Below are 26573 nucleotides of genomic sequence, written 5' to 3'. Positions count from 1 at the left end.
AATGTATTTTTTATTTTCTTTTTTCAATTTTCAAAACTTTGTAACAAAAAATTACATCTGAAAAATACTCACCATAACTCTTATCAAATACCTTTCCAAAAAAAGGGAGGGAAAATTGAGCTGTCCAAACATTTTAGTGCCTCTAAAAACATTACGTATATGGCTAGCATTAGAAGTTTCTGCCACACTCCTAATGTTGAGCGAGCATGCAGTACATGTAATGTTCTTTTTTTTTTTTCATTCAGCCTATGGGCTGAAAAAAATAAAAGAACCTAGCAGATTTCTCCATTCACATCAATCAATGTGGATGAAGAAATCCCTACCAAAAAAAGTGCAAGCCCAACATTAGAAGATTCTACCACGCATCCACCCCACGAATCTAAAGTTAGGCACACATAGTTACATATAAACTACAAATAAACCCCAAGTGATTCAGTGGCGCTGTTAATAAACAAATTAATAAGTGACTAATTAATGAAAGTCCATAAATTAATTCCAACGTGATGCCACAGTTATTACCTTTTGTACCACTAGTCCCTCCCTCTTAGACTGTAAGCTCCAAGGAGCAGGGCCCTCCTAACCCTCTTTTATTGAACTGTATCGTTGCTGTACTGTCTCCCGTTATATTGTAAAGCACTGAGCAAACTGTTGGCGCTATATAAATCCTGTATATTAGTAATAATCTTCTATTTGTTTCCCAAAACTGGAATCACCACTTGTTCAAGAAAAAGCATTCCCCTTTCGGGTGTACACTCACCAAATTTCCATGCCTCCCACTCTCATGGTTGGCATATATCGCTTTGAGAAACTCCAAATAAAAGGAAGTATGCCAATATCAGTGTTAGGAATGGACTGGCCAGCAATGGTGGGACTCACCTGCCTTTTGATCTGCAGTACCAGGGCTGGCCAGCGGGTGCTCCCAGCAATCAGAGACTCAACCTTTCAGCCAGCTAACACCTGGAACTGATGATACTGGGGTATTTAAGGGATGGCCAGACTTGCAGACTCTGCCTTGGTGTTGTGTTTGTCCTGGGCCCTGCATCCTGTTTCTGTCCTGCATCCTGTTTCTGTCCTGCATCCTGTTTCTGAACCGCTGCTGACTTCTCCTGCTCTGATCCCGGCTCGCTCCTGACCAACCCTCTGTCTGACCCTCTGTACCACGCTGCTTGCTACCTGTTCTGATCCCTGGCTTGTGACCCTGACCAATCTCCGCTTGCTCCCCCTGTACCTACCTGCCTTATTGATATTGACCCGGCCTGCCTGACGACGCTTGCTTGTATGTATTGTTATCTGTGGGTGGTTTGGTTTGTTTGCACTGTATTATGTTTTAGTATTGCACTGCGTTTATGTTTGTACTGTTAGTGTTAATAAATTATATTGTTTATAACATATCTGAGGTCTGCGTTTCCCTGCTTCAGTCACACACCTCTGGTCATACCTGGGAGCCCTGACAATCAGTATATCCACAATCCTCCATAATGTATCAGGATAAGTAAATCGGTAAAACAGCATATAATCTCCAACTTCTGGTCTGTGGGTCCGTAGTGACGTCGCTAAACTCCATCCCACACGTTACGCCACTAACCCACGTGGCTTAGTCAGGGATCCCTGATTTATTTTCATTTATTCAGAACGTTGCATTGCTGGAGCCAAGGTGAGTGTAATTCCACTTTAAGCAAATGAAATGACTACTTTATTTACTTGTCCCATCCATCTCTCTAAAGCTGAGATGTCCTGCTGGCTCCTGACTTTTTATGGCTAGTCAGGAGTCACAGCAGGGATAGGGACAGGGGATGGTCAAACAAGGATGCTGTGCAGACTACCAACATTCTCCTCCTTATCAACTGATGATGTCATTGGTTGTCAGGACGCCAGCGGCTAGATGGTCGTAATGGTGCACAATGAAAAACTGTGGCTTTGTGTAACAAATGGCAGGCTTTATCCACCTCTGGCTTATACACAATTTTTTAGGCATTTTGCCAAGGCACCCCTCTGCTTTCAGAAAAAAATGTTGGGTGTTTCATGTAATCTTCAGGCCTAAAATGATTTATTTTAACCACTTGCAGACATTCAGTAAATATACTGTGCATGCCCCCCTGCCAGTCTGTGCTGTGATTGGACACAGCACAAGCCAGTTAGCAAGTTACAGCCAATGATTTTGGCTGAAAACTGCTGATCAGCTGTGACCAATCACAGAACAGAGTCCTGTGTTTACAAACACACATAGATTTGTGTAATCAGAACAGCGATCTGACTGTATCTTCTCCCTGAAAAGCAGGGAGAAAAAAACAGCCAGATCTGTAAGTAAAATCAGCACAGTACACACATTGTTAGGCACACAGTTAACTCCTGATTATCCCTTGATGTTACCCCTTTGCAGCTAGTGTCATTAGTACAGTATACAGTAATATCACTGATCACTGTTATTGTGTCACTAGTGACATCAGTGTTAGTTAGTGTCCCTCCCAGCCAGTGTCTGTTAGTGCTAGATTGCCTGTCACACTATCACAGTCCAACTATAAGTCGCTGATCACTGTCATTGCCAATGTAGCTTCAGCCCGGGTTCACACTGATTCGGTGTGGAATTCGCAGCGTTTTCAGTGCGAATTCCGCACCGCATCAGGATCGCACCCTGGTCATGCGAACCGCTGCAGGTGTGTATGTTAACAACACCCCGAAAGCGGTCCAAAAAACGCGGTGCGATGTGCAGAATCGGATCGCATAGGTGTGAATACCCATGTACCCATGCAATCCGATTCTAGTGCGGACCCAAAAAAGGGTCCTGCACGTTTTTGGTGCGGGTGTGGTGTGATCAGAGCCATACAAAATGTATGGTTCCAATCGCACCGTACACAAATCACGTGATTTGCACAGGAATGCGGTATTCCGCACCGCATCAGTGTGAACCCAGGCTGAGTCTAGCTTCACACCTAAGGCTAGTTTCACACCTATGCAGTTTGCGTTTAATCCGTTTCTGCAGTGCTTTTTCCAGTGCATTTTTGCCTTGTGTGTTTTTGATGCGTTTTGCGGCTTAAAAAATGTCTTGTTGCTAGGCAGATCAAAATGCATCAAAACGCACTACATGCTTTTCTGCAGAGTTTCCATTGAAGTCTACAGACCCTTTCCAAAAAACGCACCAGGTGAAAACTCAGAGATGCGAACCTGTCCCATAGGAAATCATGTTAAATGGACTGTATTGTGTTTCTACAAAATGCTTAGGTGTGAACCTAGGATTAGTGTTTTGCTTTGCATTTTGCAGAAACACACTACAGTCCATCTAACACTACCTATGGGACCCTTTCAGATCTCTACGTTTTCACCTGGTGCGTTTTTTTGGAAAGGGTATTCGTGGGTTCACACTTGTGTGCTGCGGTGATTCGCACAGGAATTGAATACTAGTCAGTACCAGTGTGCAAAAGTGTACTTGATTTGGAAAAAAAAAATCACCTTCAGCCTGGGTTCACACTTCTGCGGTGCGGCATATCGCATGTGATTTACACAGGAACTGCACCACATCCCTGTGCAAATCACATGCAAATTCTGTGCGGTGCGATTAGAGCTATACATTTGTATGGCTCCAATCGCACCGCATCCGCACCAAAAAGGCGCAGGTCCGCACTAGAATTGGATCGCATGGGTATTCACACCTATGTGATCCGATTCTGCACATCGCGTCACGTTTTGCGGATCGATTTCGGGGTGTGTTAACTTTACACACCCGCAGTGGTTCACATGAACGGGGTGTGATTGTGATGCGGTGCGGAATTCACACAGAAACCTCGGCAAATTCTGAACCAGCGTGAATCCGGGCTTAGGGACTTTTTTATATGAAAAACGTTGCATTTTGGTTCAGCTGACTTCAACGAAGACACTGCGTAAATGCATGTAGTGCGTTCTGTATGCATTTTGATGCAGTTTAATCTGCCCGGCAACAAATTGGGAAACAAAGACTGCAAAACATGTCAACAATGCATGTGCAAAACCGCAAAAGGGATCAAACGCAAAACTGCATAGGTGTGATTACAGGGGCTGACTGACCATTTGGAAACTCTGGCACTGCCCGAGGGCCCGGGGTCAGTACGGGGCCCCATGAGATGCCCCTGGTACCTTTTTCATAGGCTTTTTTGAGTTTGGGCACGGACACAGGGGCCCCATGACCCCCCGGGGGCCCCATGAGTTGTCAGTCCGCCCCATGAGTGTGAACCTAGCCTAAATCTCCAAAAGCTAGGATAGCCTGGAACTAAGCAAAGCACACTGTAAGCAAGCAGCTCTTCCCCCCAGTCCTCCCACAGCCATAGAGAAACCCCAGCTGCCTGCTAGACTGCGCTCTACAGGAAGTACGTCATGACAAACGCGGCGTGAAAGGACGGCTGCGCCGGAACTACTTCCTTTCTTTTCAGGGCGGCCATTGAGTTGTAACGAGTGAGTAGCTGGAGCTCTTCGTACAATCTGGGTCCATCCGGGGTGTTGTGTTGTCGATGAATGCTGGAAATGTGGCTGGATTGTAGTTCAGGGATCGCTGCTTGTTGTCGCGGCAGTATAGCCGGCAGCTCTGTTTGGGGTTAGCTGTGTCAGAGGGGAGACGGGCAGCTCTCTGGTATCTTAGTCAGGCGAGTTCCATCAGATGTGGTCCTATGGCCTACTGTATAGTGATTGGGCCGCCGCTTTCTGTGAGGGTTGGCTGTGTGTATTAGTAATGGAGTCCCGTACCTTGTGTCTCATTGACTTCTTGTGGGCCTTGTCATTACTGCATAGGCAGTGCCTGGTTTTCACACTGACAGGCCTATTAGGACTAAGCCCTGGTTACACTGATGCGGTGCGGAATCTGCAGCGTTTTCAGTGCGAGTTCTGCACCGCTTCAGAATCGCACCACATTCATGTGAACCGCAGCGGGTGTGTATGTTAAAGACACCCTAAAATCGGTCCGCAAAACGCAGTGCGATGTGCAGAATCAGATTGCATAGGTGTGAATACCCGTGTGATCCAATTCTAGTGCGGACCAAAAAAAGGGTTGTGCATGTTTTTGTGCAATTAGAGCCATACAAAATGTATGGCTTCAATCGCACCGCACACAAGTCGCATGTGATTTGCACAGGAATGGGGTGCGGTTCCTGTGCACATCACATGCAGTGTGCGCATCACATGCAGTGTGCGCATCACATGCAGTGTGCGCATCACATGCAGTGTGCGCATCACATGCAGTGTGCAGCATCACATGTATGTGAACCCAGGCTAAGGATTGGCTGTGTCTGGTGTGTCATACGTGGATTTCTTTTCCTGAGTCTACATATTTATTCCCTCATTCTGTGCTGTGACAAGGGCTTCCCACATTGGCAGCCAGGTGGTGGGACGCATAACAGACGCTTGACCCGCGGTTGTCATGCGTTCCAAGAAAACTGTCATTCGGTAAAAAGGGAAAAAAACTGCAAGTCAGGTGGGATCGCTTTCTGCCAGGAATGTCTAGAAGTGGTTGCTTAGCTACTCTCTGAAAGGTGATCCACCATGGATTGATGTTTAGGCTCCATGCACACTAGCGGTTTTTTTTTTAAGCTCCTAGATGCTATCAGCATTTTTTTCCCTACTTCTAGAAGCTAAACAGGGTTCCCTATGTGTCCATGCACACTACCGTTCATGGTTATTAGCGGGTTGTTTTTGAGCTTCAGTGTCTAAGCAGGAAAAAAATGTTTTTGTAGAGTTTCTTTAGATCGTTTTTCAAGCAGAAAAAAATTCTAAATGTTCCTAACAGGTTTTTTTTTTCTTTTTTTCCCTACATGTACTGTAAAAATGTTAATAAAACGTTAATGCTCCTAAACGCTCCTATGGCCCCTTTCACACGAGCGAACTGATGGGGCCCGCCTGTCTGTTTTCAGGCAGACCCAATTGGTCTATCTATAGACTTCTATGGACCGGCGGGTGTCAGCAGTCAAGCATCTGATCCTGTATGGCAAGTACAGACTGATCGCCATCCATCCAGCAGATCGGAAGACAGTTGGGTGGAAATGAACAGGCGGTCCGTTTCCATCCAGCCATCACATTGGAATCGGTCTGTGTCTGCTCTGCAACAAGGAGAGTGGCCAGATACCTGTCATCCACCTGCTCAGTTTTGATATCTTCCATTGAGTAGGCAGATCACGCTGATGGATCCACCCTGTCTGTAAGGGGCCTAAAGCGTTTTTTTCCTGTGTCTTAAAAAAACAAAACACAAAACCCCACTAGTGTGCATGGAGCCTTAAGCTGCCCAAGTGTCAACATAGCATGCATGGGAGGTGCATCACCCTGGCTATTCAAGATGGCTAAAAGCTTAGAACCATGAAGAAAACGGTGGAGAGATGGAAAAGATGGAGTACAGCTGACATTGCATCGCTGGAGGGGGGTGGGAATCGCTTTTCTGGATAAGCTCCCTTCACATCTGCCGTTTTGGGATCTCAGGCTGCTTCACAGTATTATGGGTGCAGGAATCACATCTGTTCCTGCTGCCGAAATGTGTGGGGCTGTCATTCATTCTTAAGTAGTCCCTTTCACACTAGGAACTGCATGTAATCGCACAGGAATACTGTGCGGTTTCTGTGCAACTCACATGCAGTTCTATGCAGTGCAATTTCGTCCCCATTTGTTTTGAATGGGCTGAAATTGCACCGCACCAAAAGTAGTGCATGTACTACTTTCTGAAACAAGGCAGCTGGGTCGCATGGTACTTTTTGTATAAAGCGATCTGATGCAGGCAAACTCCCTGTGTTTGGGGTTTCGTTAAAGTAGAACTCCACTTAAAGGATAAGTTTACTCTTTAGAAAAAAAAATAATAAATGTACTTTTTTATTGCAGGTTAATTAAAATGTGCATTTATTATTTTTGTCCAGAGGAGCCTGTAAAGCATTGAACCAGAGATCAGTAGATGCCTGATATCACGCAGGTCTCCTGCAGACCTGTCAGAATATCTGCTTGCTGTACAGGATGGCCAAGCAGATATTCTGACAGGAAGCTTCCATGAACTACCACAGCACTCCACAGCGCCATGGTGGTTCATTGAAAACTACAAGCCTACAGCCAATAAAGCTGCCAGGGCTTGAAATTCATTCACGGACATCTGTGAATGAATGCCGCGGATGTGTGGGTGGTGCCCCGCACAGCCACCCTGTTGTCAAATTTGCCAGATGGTATGGGGAGACTTCTCCCTGTACTGTCGGGGGTGGCAGCTGTGGCCATGGGAACATGTTACATGTTCCACCATAAAAACGGGTTGTAACATGTTCCCAACAGTGAACATATATTGACATTTACTATTTTTAATCCTTATGCTGCTAGCATTAGTAAATAGATAGGAAAGTATATTATATATATATATATATATATAATATATCTTTTTTTTTTTTTTTTATGCAGTAGTTCAAAGACTTTCTGGTTTCCATGCCTAGGCAAATGATGTCCTACATCTCAGTAGTCTAATGGAGGGGTTTTCTCAGCTGAGCTCACCCTCTTGTCTGCATGCCTGAGCTAAGGGCAAATGGATTTCAGGAAGTAAATGCTGCTTGAATAATTTACCCTTACTCAAGATGGCCACGGCCAGAAATACTAGAAGATGTTTTTCAAAGTGATTTCTCAGCAGAATAAAGCATAGAAAGATGGATGGAGGAGTTTGCTTTGAATTTAAAAAGTAAATTAAATAGAATTTTTGCTTTGTGGTGCTCAGAAACTGTGTAGTTCCGCTATAACTGCAGATCACAAGGGCAGTGCGACTGGAATGCGGTGCAGGAAGCCTCACAGGTACGTGGCTTTCCCACACTGCTTTCTAGTTTGAAGGGGTCCGTAATGGCACCTCATGCATCTTAAAATGCAGTGTGGGAGCCACAGGGAAATCGCATAGTGGTAAGATGCACCACACATTTTCGGGTATCATTCATTTTCAGTGGCACTTGTACACTCTTCTGCCGTGATTGTCACACGATTCTTTTCACCCAAAAGAAGCTCCTGCTCCTTTTCAGGTGACAAGCTTTGTGCAGTATGGTTTGCCGTGATTGCAGCGTGTTTTATTGGGCCAGAACCGCACCACGTTTAGGGGACATTGAAAATTAATGCCAAGCGAACACACATGATGCATTTTGCCACTATAGCAGTGCGATTTGAGTTTGCAGGCAGAATTGCAGCATTTTTGCCTGAGATCCCAAAATGCCAGATGTGAACCGGACCTAAAGCAGCAAGCAGTGATTTAATTTTTTCTTTTTACTCAAATGTGTCAATATGCTGTGCACACTTTCACATTATGGCAGTATGCTACTTGGAGCGCAAAAGGTTTCAGTGCATTTGTGCAGTTTGTGTCCCCTTTTAATGTGGATCTTCCCTCAATAAATTGATTTCTCACCAACTCACACAACACCCTTGCCATATTTGCAATCATGGCAGTGATGCACATGTCAGGAAGTAACAGCCATCTCCCCGAACAGGAGTTTGGAAGTAGAGCAGCGCAAGGAGAACTTTGGTTGCATGGAAGTCAATGCTGGGCTCCATGGATTAGCAAGTTGTTTGGTTTTTTGTTTTTTTTGTTTTCTTTTCAGATACACACATTTATGTATATGGCATTTAGTATAGCAAGGCAGGGTGAAGTTCCCCTTTATTGGAGGAATTCTGTCTTATTGTGGGAACTGTTAAGATGTGAACCCTAACTGGGTGACATTTAAAGGATAAGTTCACTTTTAAAAAAAATGATTGTTTTTTTGCAGATAAAATAAAGTGCATTTAACTTTTTTTTTTTTTTCTTCTGTGCTTAGAAAGCATTGCACCTGCGATCAGATCACTACTGCAGTGCAGGACTCCTGCAAACTGTCAGTGTATCTGTACAGGCAAGCAGTTAGTCTGACAAACTCAACGAACTACCACAATGAGCTTCTCCCTATACTGCTGTCACGGGGGAGGGATTTGGGCAGCGGCTGTAGCTGTGGGAGCATGTTACATGTTCAACCCTAAAAACGGGCAGAACATAGAACATGTAACATGTTCCCAAAGGTAAACTTATCCTTTTTAAATTATAAGCAAAAACATTCTTGCATTTTAGGTAGGACAGAGTTAAATGCAAAAACCTGAAAGTAATATATTGCAGTCAGCACATTTAAGGATTAGTAAGCTGCATTTGTTTTCTTTTTCATGCATTTTTCCTTTATTTTCAACTGGTGATCTGGCCAGTAGCACGCTTCTGTCTTGGTGGCTCCACTCTGGATGGAGGAGCCATGGAGCCATTCTTGGATAGTAGCATTGTTAAGCTGGGGAGGGGGTAGTGTTAGGTGGACATGACTAAGAACTTAAAACTGAACTGTTACATTGTTAAGCAACAGGTTTTTGTTTTTTTTCCCCTTTTGAGATAATGTTTTGACATAATTGATTAAAAGCTGACCATTGTAAGTACCCCTGTCATTGTCAAATGTTTTGTCTCATCCCTCTGACATTTGCCTGTTAAGGGAGTTGAAAATAACACTCGGTGGCAGAACCCCATCTTAAATATTTTTTTATTTAATTTTTTTGCTTTCTGTACAGTACTTCAATACAGTTTCCAGGTGCATTCAGTGAGGCATCTGCTAGTATCAACCTTTTTCCATAAAATAATGAAGGCATGTGATTTGGTGTTCTGTATAACTGCTCCAGTTTTTATAACAGACCCCCAAATGTTAGTAGATCTGATTGTGGTTGTATTTTCTTGTTTTGCACAACACCTACCACCTATTCATATTGGGAAGTATGTAACTTTATGAGAAGAGATTATCATTTTCTGTCAGATTGTTTCATTTAAACAACCCATTTATTTGAAATACCTTGTATAACATTTTGAATGTTTCCACAGAGATGGGCAAGTTCATGAAACCAGGGAAAGTTGTCCTTGTTTTAGCAGGACGCTATGCGGGCCGCAAAGCTGTCATTGTAAAGGTATGTGTTTTTTTAGCTTTTGACTTTCTAGTTTGCTACTAATTTGGGAAGGAAAATTAAGGCTTCTTTTCAGTTACTTCTTGCTGTTCTGATGCTTTCACCCTATTCCCTGATTTGCAGCTGAACATTGTGGCCTAACCTCTCTGCCAGGTTGTCTTCACAACTCTGTGAAAGGCACGTGTATTTTCCCTGTTCAGTGGGAGACTACAAGGATTTGTGATAAGTGCAGTCTCCAAAATAGATTTTGGTTTTTCATTTTTTTTATACCATTTTGAGTAGATGGTGCTGTCATCTCATCACTATATCAATTAAATCTGAGTGGCAAATATTAGTCTGTGATTGATTTTATGGATGTTTACCCTTCTTACCGGACACATCCTGCCTGTCATTTGAATGGGGGCATGCAGATAATAGATGCTGGGTCTTTAGTGTTCAGTCTCAGCAGATGTACCTTGATCAGTGGGATCATGACAAAAATCCACAGCAGTTAATGGAGCAAATGTAAAAAAACATGAAGTGTTAGCCTTCACTTGCTAATCCACTCCATATATAAATGTGTGACGTTTAATACAAGAAGCTTTGGATGTTTTGATTTTAAACAAATATGTTCTCTTGAACAGAATATCGATGATGGCACCTCAGACCGCCAGTACAGCCACGCCCTGGTCGCTGGCATTGATCGCTATCCTCGTAAGGTGACCGCCACGATGGGCAAGAAGAGAATTGCCAAGCGGTCCAAAATCAAGTCTTTTGTGAAGGTGTACAACTACAACCACCTCATGCCAACCAGGTGTGTAGAGATCTTAAAGTGGAACTTCACTATCTCTCAACCAACACAGAATATTTTTAATCCTCATGCTGCAAGCATTATTAAATAGAAAAGTATCATGTGTTTTAAACTTTTTTTTTTTTTTTTTTTTTTTTTAATTCAGTTGCTTCCTGGTTTCTATGGCTATGCAAATTATGCCATACATCCAATGAGTCTTCAGGAGAGGAGGAGCTTTCCCAGCTAAGCACACCCTCCTTCCTGCATGCCTTAGATGTATTCCAGGAAGTAAACCCTACATGAATCGAATCTGCCCTTATTCAAGATGGCCATGGCCAGAAATGCTAGGGGGTGCTTTTCAGTGATTTGTCAACAAAATAAAACCTGGAGACATGGATTGGGAAGCCTGCTTTTGAATATGAAAAATGAATTAGTGTTTGGTTTATATTGCTCAGATAGTGTAGTTCCATTTTAACCAGCTATCTATTATGTAGAATTATGTTTCTAGCTGTGATTGGTCAGTGATCACATGGTACAGACGGGGCCAATCAGCCTATTTGTGTGATGTGATTAGCTGTGGCCAATCAGCTATTCACAACAAAACAGTCAATTTTATTCAGTAAAATGCTTGCTTGTAGCAATGAAATTTATTGCTATAGGCAGTCATAATATGTAAAAAAATAATAAAATACTGGCTTAATAGTACAATGTTGCTATGGGAACACTATTACTCTGGTAACATTTTATAAAAAAAAATTATAAAATTGAAATTTTTTTTTTTTACTGTCACCCATCGGTGTCCCTGATCACCACCTCACCAGTTGTGTGAATGCTGTACTGTACTAGTGACAGTATGTTTAAGCACTTTAATACCTGGGCACTACCCCCTTGCTGCCTAGGCCAATTTTCAGCTTTCAGCGCTGTTGCACTTTGAATGACAATTGCTCGGTAATGCAACACTGTATCCATATGATATTTTTATCTTTTTTTTACACAAATAGAGCTTTCTTTTGGTGGCATTTAATAACCACTGAGTTTATTTTTTGCTAAATAAAACAAAAAACACCTAAAACTTTTGGAAAAAAAAACGCACGTTTCTTTTCTGTTATAAAATTTTGCAAATAAAATGTCTTCAGAAATTTAGATCAAAATGTATTCTACATTTCTTTGGTGAAAATAATTGAAATCATAATTTTTTTTTTTTTTCCCAAATGTTTCTATTTTTTTTTTTTTTATTTACATTTTTTTTTTTTTTTTACTATTTTATTTTTTAGCACACTGACCAAAGCAATACAATGTTACCATAGTAACACTGATGTACTCTGGGCAAGTGATCAGGATTTTTTTTTTTTTTTTTTTAACCATTGATTGCTAATACCAATGTATTTCATTGTTATTTGCAATCATTGTTACTGAATGAAACTGATTCATTCTGAGTTTTGTTGTGATTGGGCACAGCTGATCACATGATACAGATGGGCTGTGAATGGCCCAGTCTGTATCATGTGACTGACTTGACCAGTCACAGGTAACAACATAATTGTATACAATGGATGGCATGACTGGAAGCCATCCATTGTATACAATTGACATGTGATCTGCTGTGATTGGTCACTTGACACTGGCAATGGGCCTGTGTAGTGATATGTCATCGACTGTGACAGATTGCGCCGCTGAGCTGCTTGTTTTGACAGGACGTTGTATGACACCCAGTCACAACGAGGAGTGTCCTGCCTGGCCATCAATCTGCCATAGGCCATGTGGGAAGGTGTAAAAAGAAATTGAGAGTTTTTTCTTAATTACTTTTTCCAAAAAATTACAACTTCAAAGAACTCACCATGCCTCTTACTAAATACCTCAGACTGTCTACTTTCCAAAAAGGAGTAATTTGTACTGTCCTGACTTTTTTGGGCCACAAGAAATTAGATTGGCTGTCAATACATCAGGATTGATTGATTTTCAGATATACCATAGTTTGTGGATTCTACAGACTAAATTAATATACACTAATTTGGGTTATTTTGGCCTAAATTTATGAAGAACAATTATTTATTTGCAAAATGCTTATAACAAAGAAAAACTTGGTTTTTGTTTTTCATAATTTTTGGCGGTGTTTTTCATTAGTGAAGAAAATAAAAAACCCAGTGGTTATTAAATACAACCAAAAGAAAGCTCTAGTTGTGTGAGCAAAATGATAAAGATTTAGATTGGGAACAGTGCATGACTACACGATTGTTTCTCAGTGTGACCGTGCTAACAGCTGAAAATTGGCTTGGGCAGGTAGGGGGTAAAAGTGGCCGGTATTAAAGTGGTTAATTTTACCACTGCAAAGCAAGGGTAAGAAGTATTCAGCCTATTCTGTGCTATGCATATGTTTAAACCTTCGCACAGATTTATACTACAAAGTAATGCTAAGGTGTTCTTTCTTCTTGATATGGCCATTCTGTTGGGTTAAATCAGTTCTGTATTTTTTTTTCTAGATACTCTGTTGATATCCCTCTTGACAAAGCTGTGGTGAACAAGGATGTTTTCAGGGACCCAGCTCTGAAACGTAAAGCCAGAAGGGAGGCCAAAGTCAAATTTGAGGAAAGGTTAGTAACCGGAAAATATTGATACATCTTAGCCAAAATGTCTTTAGGTATAGCGATGTAGTACTCCTTACATTCAAGCCAGATTGCTACAAAATACATGTACAAGGTGTGTCCAGAATATGAGAATGAAGTTCCTACGTTCGAGAAGGTGGCCAAGGTCATTTGGGGTGGGATGCCAGGTATACGTTGGAACACTGATCAGTTGTGTTGCAGTCCTGTCAGAGTCAAGACATTTCTTTTTTGTGACACTCTGTTCAAGTGCTTCGTATTAAGAAAAATGCAAGCAAGTTTGGAATAGAGGTATGTGATAAAATTTTGTTTGAAATTGGATAAACGTGCATCAGAAACTTTGGCAATGGTGAGGAAACCTTATTGAGAAGCTGCACTATCATCTGCACAAGTGTACTGATGGCACAGGCCTTCAAGGAAGGACAAGAAGATGTTAGACTAATGACAATCAAGACGCCCCTCTTCATCAAAAATGGAACAGAATGTGGGTGCTGTGAGGCCTGTGACTGACTGGCTCAGTATCAGAATGATTGCAGAGAGAACGGGAATTACCAAGTCAATTCTTGAAATTGGGGCTCCGGATTTGAACATGAGAAAAATGTATGTAGAACATGTCACCTGATCAGAAGGAACACTGTCAACTCGTTTGCCAACACCTGCTGGCCCATTTGAAAAGAGTGCCTGAGGGGTTTTTTTTTTTTTTTTTTTTTTTTTTTTTTTTTTTTTTTTTTTTTTTGAGTCCAGTGATCACAGGAGATGAATCCTGGGTGTTTGAGTACAATCCCATGACGAAGATACAAAATTCAGAATGGCACACACCCACGTTGCCTCACCCCCCAAGAAAGCTCAAATGAGCGAATCAAAGTCTAATCAATGGTCAATGTGTTTTTGTGCAAGTGGAATTGTCCATAAGGAATTTATACCTACTGGTCAAACTGTGAATCGAAGATTTTACCCAGAGGTTCTTGGTCGCTTGAGACAGTGTTTTGTTTTTTGTTTTTTTGTGTGCATCCTTAGCTCAGCTCATCTTGGATCCTTCATCATGACAACGCACTAGTCACAGTGCTTTGGATGTCAGTTTTTGGCTGAAAAACACATGGTGTTTCCTTATCTACCCTACAGCCCCAACTTGGCTCCTTGCAACTTTTTTATATTCCCGAAGATGAAGGGTTTGAAAGGGCACAATTTTGGTAATGTGGAGCCACTACGCAGGCTCTGAACGCCATCCCACTTGAAGGTTTCTAGGGATGTTATGAAGAATGAAAAAAAATTGGCGGGCACGTGATGTATATTCACAAGGTGCATAAATTGAAGGAGACAATACTTAATTTTAAAATTGGTTAAAATATAATTCTTACTTTCTGGACACACTCTATGTACTTCAGAAGTTACGGTACAATTTTCAGTACTGTAAACCACTTTTTTTTTTTTTTTGTACGATTTTGTATTGCATATTTATTACTGGTACTAGAACCACTCTTAGGGCTCGTTCACACTTGACTGTTTTACCAACGCTTGCCAAGCGCCCCTATAGCGCTTGGCAAGAGTTGGTCCAGCGTTTGCCGAGCGTTAACTCCTCACAAACGCCTAGAATGAAGTTTGAATGGTGTTACCACTCCGCAACTGCATTGCAACCGCACTGCAAACGCCGTCCGGGCGTTTCCGGAGCGGCACCATAGACTAGAATAGGAGGCTTCAACGCCTCCTGACTCTACCAGAGGCGTCCAGTTTGCCGCGACGTTAACGCTCCCGTTAGAAAAGCACCATGTGCTGCAATGTACAGAATTGGCCAAGGCAGTAAAACGCTTCCCAAACGCGTCTCTGCCGCCTGCACACAACGCTAGTGTGAACATAGCCTTAGGTTTTTATTTTGTAGCTCCATTAGAAAGATTTACCTTCGTTCCTTATGTTTTACTATAGAGGAAGTGAGGGGACCGTTCCAACAGCAACACAGACACACAAAAAATTGGTGTGGGAGATGACTAAACAGGCAGAACAGAAAGTGAGGGTATCTCTCTCCAGCACTGCCCTGGATTGCAGTACAAAGGCAATTGTAATCCTTGCTGTACTTTGTGTCCTGAGCAGTGCAGACCTTTGCTTTCAGCAGAAAGTGGCTATTCAGCAACTAAAACTTTGGAAGTGTCAGTATAGCAGCGATTTGCAGAATATGACATGTCTTATTTAAAAAATAAAAAAATCTTTATATTGCGGACCAATGCTGTCAAATGCAACACATGCTAAATGCAAATCATTAAATATATCTAGTTTCCCAAAATATTTTCAATAAGTACATGTTTGTATATGTATTTTTAGTTCATTGTTTTGAGATTGTTTTATCTCTTAAAGTATGTTAACTTTTTTCACATAAGGGCATACATGCCCTGTATACATAGTGCTGGTTACAGGTGCTATTTTTATGTAGATTTCATAGGAATTCTATACCCATTATGCCTAGCCTGTCAACACAGTGTAGAAAATTTACAGTGTTAAGGTAGTATTAAAACATAGAGTGTTAGTCCAGCTATGCTGCATACTGCTTTTTGTTATATCAACTTATTGATCACTCATAGTATGTGTTTTTAAAGTAGCATTAACCACTTGTCCAGTCTTGGGAGGGCATCATATGACGCCCTCCTGCGCACTGCCAGTGGTGCGCACCTGGTGATCTCCGTGATCGCTGAGTCCTCCTGCCTTTTACCGCAATCACAGCGGCCTTTTACCACGTGATCATCTGTGTCCAATGACGCAGCAGATCACCTATCCGCTTTCACAGCATGAGGAAAGTACTGCCAATAACCGGCAATTGTCAGAAAACGTATCAGCACTGATCATCAGTGCACAGCAGTGCCCGCCTCATCAATGCACATCCGTGAAGGAGAAAAATTACCTGTTTGCAAAATGTTATAATAGAAACAAAGAAACTTTTTTTTTTTTTTTTTTTTCTGCTTATAGTGCAAAAAATAAAACTCCCAGTGGCGATTAAATACCACTGAAAGAAAGCTATATTTGTTTGAAAGAAATGCTAAAAATGTTATATGGGTACAATGTTGCATGACCGCACAATTGTCATTCAAAGTGTGACAGCACTGAAAGTTGAAAATTGGCTTGGTCAGGAAGGGGGTATAAGTGCCCTGTAGGCAAGTGGTTAAACCCAGAAACATTTATTTTAGGTACTTGTATAGCGCCGTCAATTTAAGCAGCGCTTTACATATATATTGTATGTATGTAAATTATATTACACTCAAATCAGTCCCTAACCCTCAAGGGGTGTACAATCTAAGGTATTGCAGCTTACCAATCCATAGATGTAGCAGTCGCATTACTTTTTCTTTTTTAGGCTTCTTTCCATTTATTTCACCTGGTGCTCTCCCCAGTAACATGCTTCCTGTCTTGGGGTGTCTGCATTATGGATGAAGTAGCAAAGCAGACGCCTTTTGGACAGCACTATTGTGAGTCTGTGGGGAAAAGGGAGTGTTAAACTACCAGATTTAGGTAGTTGAGTAGACTAACAAATTGAAGGTTTTGAGATTAACTATTACAGAAATTAATAAAAGTGGACTATTGCAACCACCCGTGAGTGTTAAACGGTTTGTCTCAACCCTGTAATGTTACTTTGTGTGGACACCTTCTGTTCACACTTGGAAAATGTTACAGCTGTGTTTGGAGTTCAACACACTCCAGCACCTCACCCCCATGATTTATTCACTGATGAGCACCCTCATAGTCCTCTAACACCTCCTCCTCCAGCTTTCTAACAAGAGCACTGCACCCACCATCTGTGTTTGGCCTTCTGTAGACCATTCCTCTAGCTTTCTAACAGCCCGTACAGAGGTATGGGCAGAAAGCTGGAGGACATGTCTGCAGGAGCTTGACGCTGATTGCAGGTGCAATTCTTTAAAGCAGAACTAAGAAATTGCAAACAGACTTTATGGCAGGAGAGACATGCAACACAACGATGTATTTCTGTGCAGGCCAAGCAGGATGGCCGAAGAGGGCACCCATAAGAACCAGCGGAGAAGATGGTAGTTAGACCGTTGGAGCATATTTGTGCTTTTCTTAGTTCAGCTTAAAAGTGAATTGAAATAAAACACTGAATGCATAAAGAGGTGCATAAAGAGGGAAAGCCTAATTTAAAAAATGAATGCAGCCACCAAATTGGTAAGCTGCAATGTAAAATTTTAGTGTTTGAGTTTAATATCGCAGTTGAATGAGACTGGTCTAGACTTTGCTGCAGATTCGCTGGTCTGAATACGGCAGAGGATGTGTGACCAGAGGTTTAGGCGCACATTACAGCTTCCCCCCACCCTGAGAAAAGCATTTCGGCTTTTTATTTTATTTGGCTCCGAATCTGAAGTCTTTGAAGAAAATTTTAAAGCAGAAGACTGCAATACCAAACCTAACTTCTCTCAAAACTGATAAGTGAGGTCCACTTCACTAGTAGGCCAGTGCTTTAGAGCCAGTCTTCTTTACCCATTTAAATGTTTGCAAGTTTTTAAGACCTCTGGTTTTACCTACCTGATGCTTGCTGGATTTCTGAGTTCTAGGCTATGTTTTACCTACAATTTCCCGGTCAGTAGAGTGTCATAGTGGTTAACCACTTTCCTACCAGGCATTTTTACGCCCTTCCTGCCCAGGCCAAATTTCATCTTTCACTTTGACAGTTGCACAATCATGCTACACTGTATCCAAATGAAATTTCTATCTTTTTATTCACACAAATAGAGTTTTCCTTTGGTATTTACTTGCCACTGGGGTTTTTATTTTTTGCACTATAAACAAAAAAAGCAAAAAAATTGAAAAGTTTTCTTTCTATTCTCACATTTTGCAAACAGGTAATTTTTCTCCTTCACTGATGTGTTGATGAGGCGGCACTGATACTGGGCTACTGGTGGACGGCACTGATCATCTGTACAGAGATCCCCTGTCACATTTGCTAGTTATCGGCAGTACTTTCCTCACACTGTGACAGCGTGAGGAAAGTGCAGCCGATAACTGGCAACTGTATATACCTGGTGAACTGCTGTGTCATTGGACACAGCCGATCACATGATGAAAGGCTGCTGTGATTGTCTTTTTACCTCATCACATGGACAGCTGTGTCTGTAGGACACTGCGAACACACAGCGCCGGGGGCGCGTTCTGTGAAGACGTCCATGGATGCCCTCCCAGAACTTCACAACCGCGCTGTAGCCATCTTCTTATTGCGCAGGATAGTTGTTCAAGGGTGAACTTTATTTAAGAATTAGCTTACACCTTAAACAAAAATCAGAGGATAGCACAGGCTTTCAGGTCTGTTGTAGCATTAGTGTCCTTGGAAAATGTTTGCCATATAGTTGGTGTCATGACTTGGGTATGCTGATCAGAATGTGACTCTAAGCAAGCTCCAGTCATCAAGATAATGTATTGCTTGTATAAGCAGCCACAGGGGCTGTGCCACCTCCCACAGCTCTGTCGGGATCTCCCATGCCGCTGGCTAGGCAGCTGAACAAAGCCGGAATTAGCTTTGATTGTCTCTCCTTTATTGTAAACCGGAAGCGATGACCTGACATCTTTCGGCGCCATTTTTAAAAATCTAAAAGCATTCAAAAACACTGATCTTGTTTTTTGAATGATTTCAAGTGCAGAGGAGGGATTTGGGGTCCAGAAATTCCTCCACAAAAAAAAATACTTGTCGTGCCTATTGCTGTCACAGGGGATGTTTACATTCCTTGTGACAACAAGTGCTTAAAGTGTCCTGTTCACACGCAAAGGCAAACACTTGCGACGATCGTGCACCTATGACATATTGCCGCAAATGTTGGATCATGGGCAGTAATTCTAGCACCAGACCACCTCTGTAAATCTAAAGTGGTAACCTGTAAAGGCCGTTAACGCATCGCCTATGAATTGTAAAACTATTGTCGTCGTTGCACGGGTTTGCCTAAGTTTGATGTTTGACACTGATTTTAAAATGTGAACAAAATGCCAGAAATGGCTTGGGGCTGAAGTGGCTAAAAATGTTCCCTCTCAGATTAATCTCCTCCAGGTCTCAACAAAAAAAGATGATGACCTGGTGGAAATTTTGTTTACTGAGCAAGCGTCCTGCTTGCATATGTGATTGGTCTCCTTGTCAAGCCGTGTCCATCTTATTTTAATCTTCCACTAACAAATTCACACACCCTTTTCCCTTGTGGCAGTGTGGTGTCAAAAGGGGATTAAAGCTTTCCTAAAGTAAAACATACTTCACTTTGAGCTTTAGCGTTCTGCTATGTTACATGCACTATCCTGATACCATTTTAATCTCCAAACGTTGATCATATTTAGTGGTGTATATATGGGTGGTAAGAAAATCATGTTAATACATTTTCAGGAAAATGCGTTTTTTTTTTTGGTTTTTTTTTAAACAGGTTATTTCAAATAGAAACCAAGGAAATAAAATACATGTATCCAGATTTGCTACCAAATAAGTTTTTGGTTTACACTACTGCGACCTGAGTCATCTGACTTAGTGTGACTTTACTAGGCGACTTAAAGCCTGATCTGTTACAAACATAAAGTTAAACATTAGGGTAGACCACAAATCTGAGGGATAAAAGGTGTGGAATCGAGACGTACTGAAAAGTGAAAAACCTTAGAACTCAAGTGTATTTAAACCAAAAATGTGGTATTTTGCAGCTTACCAGTCTTTTAGTTGAGATGGCTGCATTAGTTGCCCTTTTTTCAGTCTTTCCCTGGGTGGCTGCGCTCACTATTTCACTGTATCTATGAAGAATGCCTGGTGCCCTCCCAGATTTGACTTGGACTGGTTTTGTTCATTACCATTACATGGGGGGGATAGGGGAATTTGTATCTTGCAGAAACAATAAGATTTCTCCATTGTAAGGACACAAGGCATCTTCTTAGCTATTACAGTAAGGTTATGCTGCCACCCTCTGGTGTTTAGACACTGACAAAGAAGCGGAAATTCCCTCCCAGACAGAAATTGCCAGGTAACTAAATATTTTCAGTTTTTAGGGTTGACATTTAGCCTATCCACTGCCCCCATCTTACGGAGGTGTTGTCTCCAGTCTTGGGTCTCCTGTATTCTTCACGGGACTGAGATTGAGCTCTGCAGTCACTTTCAGCAATTTTCTTATTTCGGGTCTCAATCTTTCACAATGCCCTTTGACTTTCGGTCATTTGACCATGTCAGCCACACTTATGCTATCAGATGGCAGTTTCCTGGAAACTTTATATTCCATCATAACCTTTTGATATGGTACCTCGCAATGCAGCAAATAAATTGGCAACTTCAGTCAGAGCCACCAGCTAAGCAAGCACCAACAATTTTCCCTCTTTGAAGCTCGGTAAGCTCTGACATGACTCCATATTACTATCCTCACTTTTGCAGAGAATGGCAAAAGTGAGGCATCCCACCTGTTAGCTAGGTGTCTCATCACAGCAGAAGCAAAAGAATGTTACATCACTTCCACTTTCAACGTGAAACGTCATACCTGCAAATCACGTCGTGTTTACATATTTTTTTTTTTTTTTGGTCTAACGTCATCCAAGGACTACCACATAGCGGGCTTTTTAGTCTGATTATCAGTTTGTCACAGTTTCACAGGTGCATGCAATTTTAGGTGTTGAAAGATTTTGGTATTGATTTACTTGGTCATCTTTTACAGCAAATTAGGACATTGTGTGCATTAAAATGTTGTTTATAATGAAATTCAATTTGATAGTGTTCTAATAAAAGGCGACAAAATTGTAGCTGCCTTTTTATTCAATCGGTCTCCTGCTTTCAGAAATTGCACAATGTTTTGGTGTGTTTTTTTTTGTTTTTTAAATTTATTTTATAGCATGCGCAAGAAAAAAAAAATGGCCAGAACAGTGAGTTTTTAAGCATTCCAGGGAAAAAAAATGTAGTGTAAGAAGTAATTTTAGGTCTGTACTTGAGTCCTACTTTGTAAGAGCATTGATAAAATGACTGTATATTTTATCAAAGTACATATTTTTTGTTTTTTCCAGTTTATCAAAACTGACTGTACTGTTTTTACATCTACAGGTACAAGACTGGCAAAAACAAGTGGTTCTTCCAGAAGCTGCGGTTCTAAACTATTGTTCATTTGGTATACCAATAAACTTTTTGAAAAAGTAAACCTGCTTGTCATTTTGCTCTGTACTTAGTGTTTTATAGATTAGCATTCTGTTTCCTGTAAAAGTACTGGATGCCCATTCGGCTTTACATTTGACGAACATACACACTGACTGCTCTCCTTGCTGTACATTTGCTTCTCTTCTGATCTGCATCTTTTGTTTCCTGCACATTATCCACTTTAATGATTTGTGCATCGTATCTGTTCTCCAACTCGCTGTAGATGTTCTCAGGGAGATCTTATGAGCGCAGTGTCAAGCCAAACCACACTGTTACAAATACACTACTCAAAAAAAATTAAAGGAACACTTTTTATTCAGAGTATAGCTTCAAGTCAATTGAACTCCTGGGATATTGATCTGGTCAGTTAAGTAGCAGAGGGGGTTGTTAATTTAGTTTCAGCTGCTTTGGTGTTGGGCAGTCCAACTCCTCCAGGACGGCACATCAATACGTGCCATTGCCAGAAGGTTTGCTATCTCCCAGCACAGTCTCAAAAGCATGGAGGAGATTCCAGAAGACAAGCTGTTACTCTAGGAGAGCTGGACAGGGCCATAGAAGGTCCTTAACCCATCAGCAGGACCGGTATCTGCTCCTTTGTGCAAGGAGGAACAGAACGAGCACTGCCAGAACCCTACAAAAATACCTCCAGAAGGGTACTGGTGTAAATGACTCTGACCAAACAATCAGAAACCGACTTCATGAGGGTGCTCTGAGGACCCAACGTCTTCTAGTGGGCCCTGTGCTCATTAGCCAGCACAATAGAGCTCAATTGGCATTTCCCATTGAACAGCAGCATTGGCAGGTCTGCCACTGGCACCCTGTGCTTTTTACAGATGAGAGCATGTTCACCCTGAGCATGTGAAAGACATGAAAAGTTCTGGAGATGCCGTGGAGAACATTATGCTGTCTGTAACATCGTTCAGCATGACTGTTTTGGTGATGGTCTGGGGAGGCATATCCATGTAGGGATGCACAGACCTCTACAGGCTAGACAATGGCACCCTGACTGTCAGGCATCGGGATAAAATCCTTGGAGCCCTTGTCAGACCCTACACTGGTGCAGTGGGTCCTGGGTCCTCCTGGTGCACGAGAATACCCGGCCTCGTGGCGAGAGTATGCAGGCAGTTCCTGGAGGATGAAGGAATTTGATACCATTGAATGGCTCCCATGCTTGCCTGACCTAAATCCAATAGGACACCTCTGGGATATCATGTTTCGGTCCATCTGATGCTGCCTGGTTGCACCTCAGACCGTCCAGGAGCTCTGGTCCAGATCTGGGAGAAAATGCCCCAGGACACCATCCGTCTCATTAGGAGCATGCCCCCACTTTAATTTGCTGCAATGAAATTTCAGCAAAATGAACTAGCCTGCTGCATCATGTTTTCACTTTGATTTTCCAGGTGTCTTTGAATTCAGTCCTCCTAGGTTTACAATTTTCGTCAAATGATGGGGCATCCTTGCGTTCCTAACACATGACCCAGTCCATATCAGTATAGATATCCAGCATGTTTCCCCATTGAGATCTGATTTGTTTTCAAAGTGTTCCTTTAATTTTTCAGTCAGTAGAGCTAAGATAGATCCGTGTTGGCTACCATAAAAAAAAACACTGGTTATGACAGTATGAGACCATCATACTACTGTTGTGGACTCCTTTTCTGGTCATGGAACGGTGTGGACAGAAATGACCTGAGCATTCGAGGTTTGAGGAGTGGCTGAAGGGATGTAAAAATATTTGATCATGCAGTTACCATTCTGTCAGATGCGGTTTTCTTCATGTATTTAAGTGGTTGTAAATCTCAGACATGAAATATGAACAAAGTATATTCCTCTATAGCGTTGTCTGAAACCAGAGAAAGAAGTGTAATTTCTGTCTACTGCCTCTTTCCTCCTATCTGCATGAGTCACTTCTGACAAGTTATCCTGACCGCAAGAGAAAAAAGTGACAGATGAGCACACAGCCTGTGATTGACAGCCACAGCTCTGTTCTTCCGTGCTGCACGAAGGGGGGGGGGGGGTGTCAGTTCCTTCCAATCCAATCAGCTGTCAACTTTTCAGAACTTTGTAGAGTTTAACGTGAGCTCTCCACCCCGTTTTCTGGAAGCTCAGACAAGCTGTATAATAGCACTTTGGATGTAGTGAAGACCGACAAACTGATAAACTTATGTAGGAGAATTTTGTTAAATCTTGATCAGCTGAAGCTCATCTTCATTGGGACTTCATTGGATATATGTGAGGGTTTACAACAACTTTAATCTTCAAAAACCTACAGGTTACATTCTGGTTATTGTCCAGAATTGCATTGAATAACATTTGAATAAATAGCCAACGTGGTACCAATATTTAAAATTGGACCAAGATGTATACCTGGGGTACTACAAGGCAGTCAGTCTAACTTAGTATGTAAGTTAATGGCGGGGATAAGGGACTCTTCAAGAATCTGCTTATGAACACTATCTTTAGTAGCAATCAATGGATTTATGAAAGATCATTCTTGCCAGACCAATCTGTTAACATTCTATGAGGAAATGAGTTGTCATCTAGCTAGAGGCTGATGGTAGATGTAGTGTATCTGGATATTGCCAAAGTATTCAATACAGTTCCCCATAAATGCTTAATTTACAAACTGAGGGCTGTTGGCATGGACAATATATGTAGCTGGATAGAAAACTTTACAGGGGCAGTCCAAAAGGTGGTGATAGTGACGACACCAGAAATCTTAAGACCTAGCCGTGCACTGCAGCGATTGTAGTGTAAAACCAAATCTCAGCCAGCATTCACCCTATATAAATCTACTTTCTTAACATACAATTCCTCCCTGCATGCTGCCAAAGAAGCCTACTTTGTCACTCTTATTAATACCTTGTCATCCAGTCTTCGTCATCTCTTCTCTACTTTTAACTTGCTACTTTCTCCACCTCCACCCAGTACCTCACTTGCTGCTTACGAGATTGCAAATCATTTCAAAAACAAGATTGATGCAATTCGTAGGGGCATTTCCACTGCACAGACATCTATCCCACTTGGCATACCTTATACTAAACCTCCCTCAACACTTTCCTCTTTTGTCCTCCCTACTACTGAAGAGGTCACTAAAGTTTTCTCAGCAGCCCGTCTCACCACCTGCCCCCTGGATCCTGATCCCTCAGAACTACTACAGTCACCCTCTTCTATCCTATGTTCCCTTACATCTTAAATCTCTCCCTCTCTAATGGTGCCTCCCCCACTCCTCTAAAGCATGCACACATCACTCCCATACTAAAAAAAAAAAAAAATCCCTCCCCTGGACCCCACCAACGTGAGCAACTTAAGACCTATCTCCCTGCTCCCGTTTACCTCTAAACACTTAGAAACTTAGTCTACAATTGCCTGAGCGCCTACCTCACTGACAACCTTCTTGACCCTTTACAGTCTGGCTTTCGCTCTCTACACTCCACTGAAACTGCCCTACTAAAACTCACTAATGATTTACTAACTGCTAAAACCAATGGCCACCACTCTGTACTCTTACTACTTGACCTCTCTGCAGCTTTTGATACTATTGACCATCCCCTCCTCAAAAAACTCCAGTCTCTTGGCCTCCGAGACTCTGCTCTCTTCTGGTTCTCCTCCAACCTATTGCAGCGCTCCTTCAGCATTACCTATAACTCGGTCTCCTCCTACACTTCCTTTTTCTGTAGGGGTCCCTCAAGCTTCTGCCCTTGCACCCCTTCTCCTCCTCCCTTGGTCACTTGATAAACTCCCACGGCTTTAAGTACTGATGACACACAAATCTATCTTTCTACTCACCTAACCCCTTCAGTCTCCTCTTGCATTACTGACCTACTAAGCGACATATTGGCATGGATGTCACTCTCTACTTCCTCAAACTCAATCTTTCTAAAACTGAGCTCATTCTATTCCCTCCAGCCTGTGCCTCCTCCCCTGACTTCTCCAAGATCAATAATACAACCATGAGTCCCACCCCTCATGCCAGGGTACTAGGTGTAATCCTAGACTCTCATCTGTCCTTTCAGCCCCGAATCCAATCACTGTCCAAATCTTGTAGACTTCACCTCTGCAACATCTCCAAGATACGCCTGTTCCTAACCTCAAAGTACTAAGCTACTTATTCACTCCCTGGTTATCTCTCACCTTGACTATTGTAACTCCCTCCTCATTGGCCTTCCTAATTGCAAGCTATCCCCTCTTCAGTCTTATCATGAATGCTGCTGCCAGACTCATCCACCTTCCTAACCGTTCCATCTCTGTCAATCCCTCCACTGGCTTCCCATTGCCCAAATACTAATTCAAAACATTAACAATCACACATAAAACCATTTATAACTGCCCCAAATTACATCACCAATCTTGTCTACAAATATTACCCAAACCGTCCACTCCTCCTATGACCTCCTGCTCTCTAGCTCCCTTGTCTCCTCCTCCCATGCTCATCTCCAGGACTTCTCCAGAGCTTCCCCCATCCTCTGGAGCTCTCTACCCCAATCTATCCGACTATCACCTACTCTGCCCACTTTTAGGCGATCTCTGAAAACTTATCTCTTCAGGGAAGCCTATCCTGCCTTCAGCTAATAACGGAATCTTCTATTCCTTCTACCAGTCCATCTCCCACAGATATTACCTTTTTGTACCACCAGTCCCTTCCTCTTAGATTGTAAGCTCCTAACCCTCTTGTATTGTTGCTGTATTGTCTCCCTTTTTTTGTAAAGTGCTGAGAAAACTGTTGGCACTATATAAATCCTGTATAGTAATAATAAACTCAGCATGGTCTGGAGTTGAGTGGGGTACCCGAGGCTCTGTTCTGGGACCATTTTGGTTTAATTTATTCATAAATGATATTAAGGTTGGTATAAATAGTTAAATATCAGTGTTTGCTGATACAAAGCAGAACTTCTCAGCAGGATATAGAAACTTTACAACAAGACCTCAATATAATAAAGGAGTAGGCAACTACATGGCAAATGAGGTTTAATGTTGAAAAATGTAAAGTTATGTTCTTGGGACTAATAATATGAATGCAAGTCACTTGTTAGGGGGAGAACATTTGAATTCCGGATGGTAAAAGATCTAGGGATCCTAGTAGATCACGGGCTCAGCAATAGCAAGCAAAGCTAGCAGACTATTCTGCATTAAAAAGGATATTTACTTGAGATAAGACTATAATTATATTACTTTACAAAACTGA

General features: G+C 42.0%; 1 protein-coding gene across 1 annotated transcript; it reads left to right on the top strand.

Annotated features, from left to right (window-relative positions):
• The first annotated feature begins 4345 nt into the window (after positions 1–4345).
• Positions 4346–21395, top strand: RPL27 (ribosomal protein L27). The gene is made up of 5 exons (XM_089654880.1): positions 4346–4422; positions 9827–9909; positions 10530–10699; positions 13156–13266; positions 21302–21395. The coding sequence occupies exons 2-5, from the start codon at positions 9829–9831 to the stop codon at positions 21348–21350; spliced, it is 411 nt and encodes a 136-aa protein (XP_089511006.1). The 5' UTR covers positions 4346–4422; positions 9827–9828; the 3' UTR covers positions 21351–21395.
• Positions 21396–26573: the final 5178 nt, after the last annotated feature.

The sequence above is a fragment of the Staurois parvus genome, unplaced genomic scaffold, assembly GCF_062004578.1.
Source record: "Staurois parvus isolate SC_StPar_1 unplaced genomic scaffold, SC_StPar_1.0 ptg000813l, whole genome shotgun sequence".
NCBI lineage: Eukaryota > Metazoa > Chordata > Amphibia > Anura > Ranidae > Staurois > Staurois parvus.
Note: the sequence above shows the minus strand (reverse complement) of the source record. Positions and strands in the feature narration are given on the sequence as shown.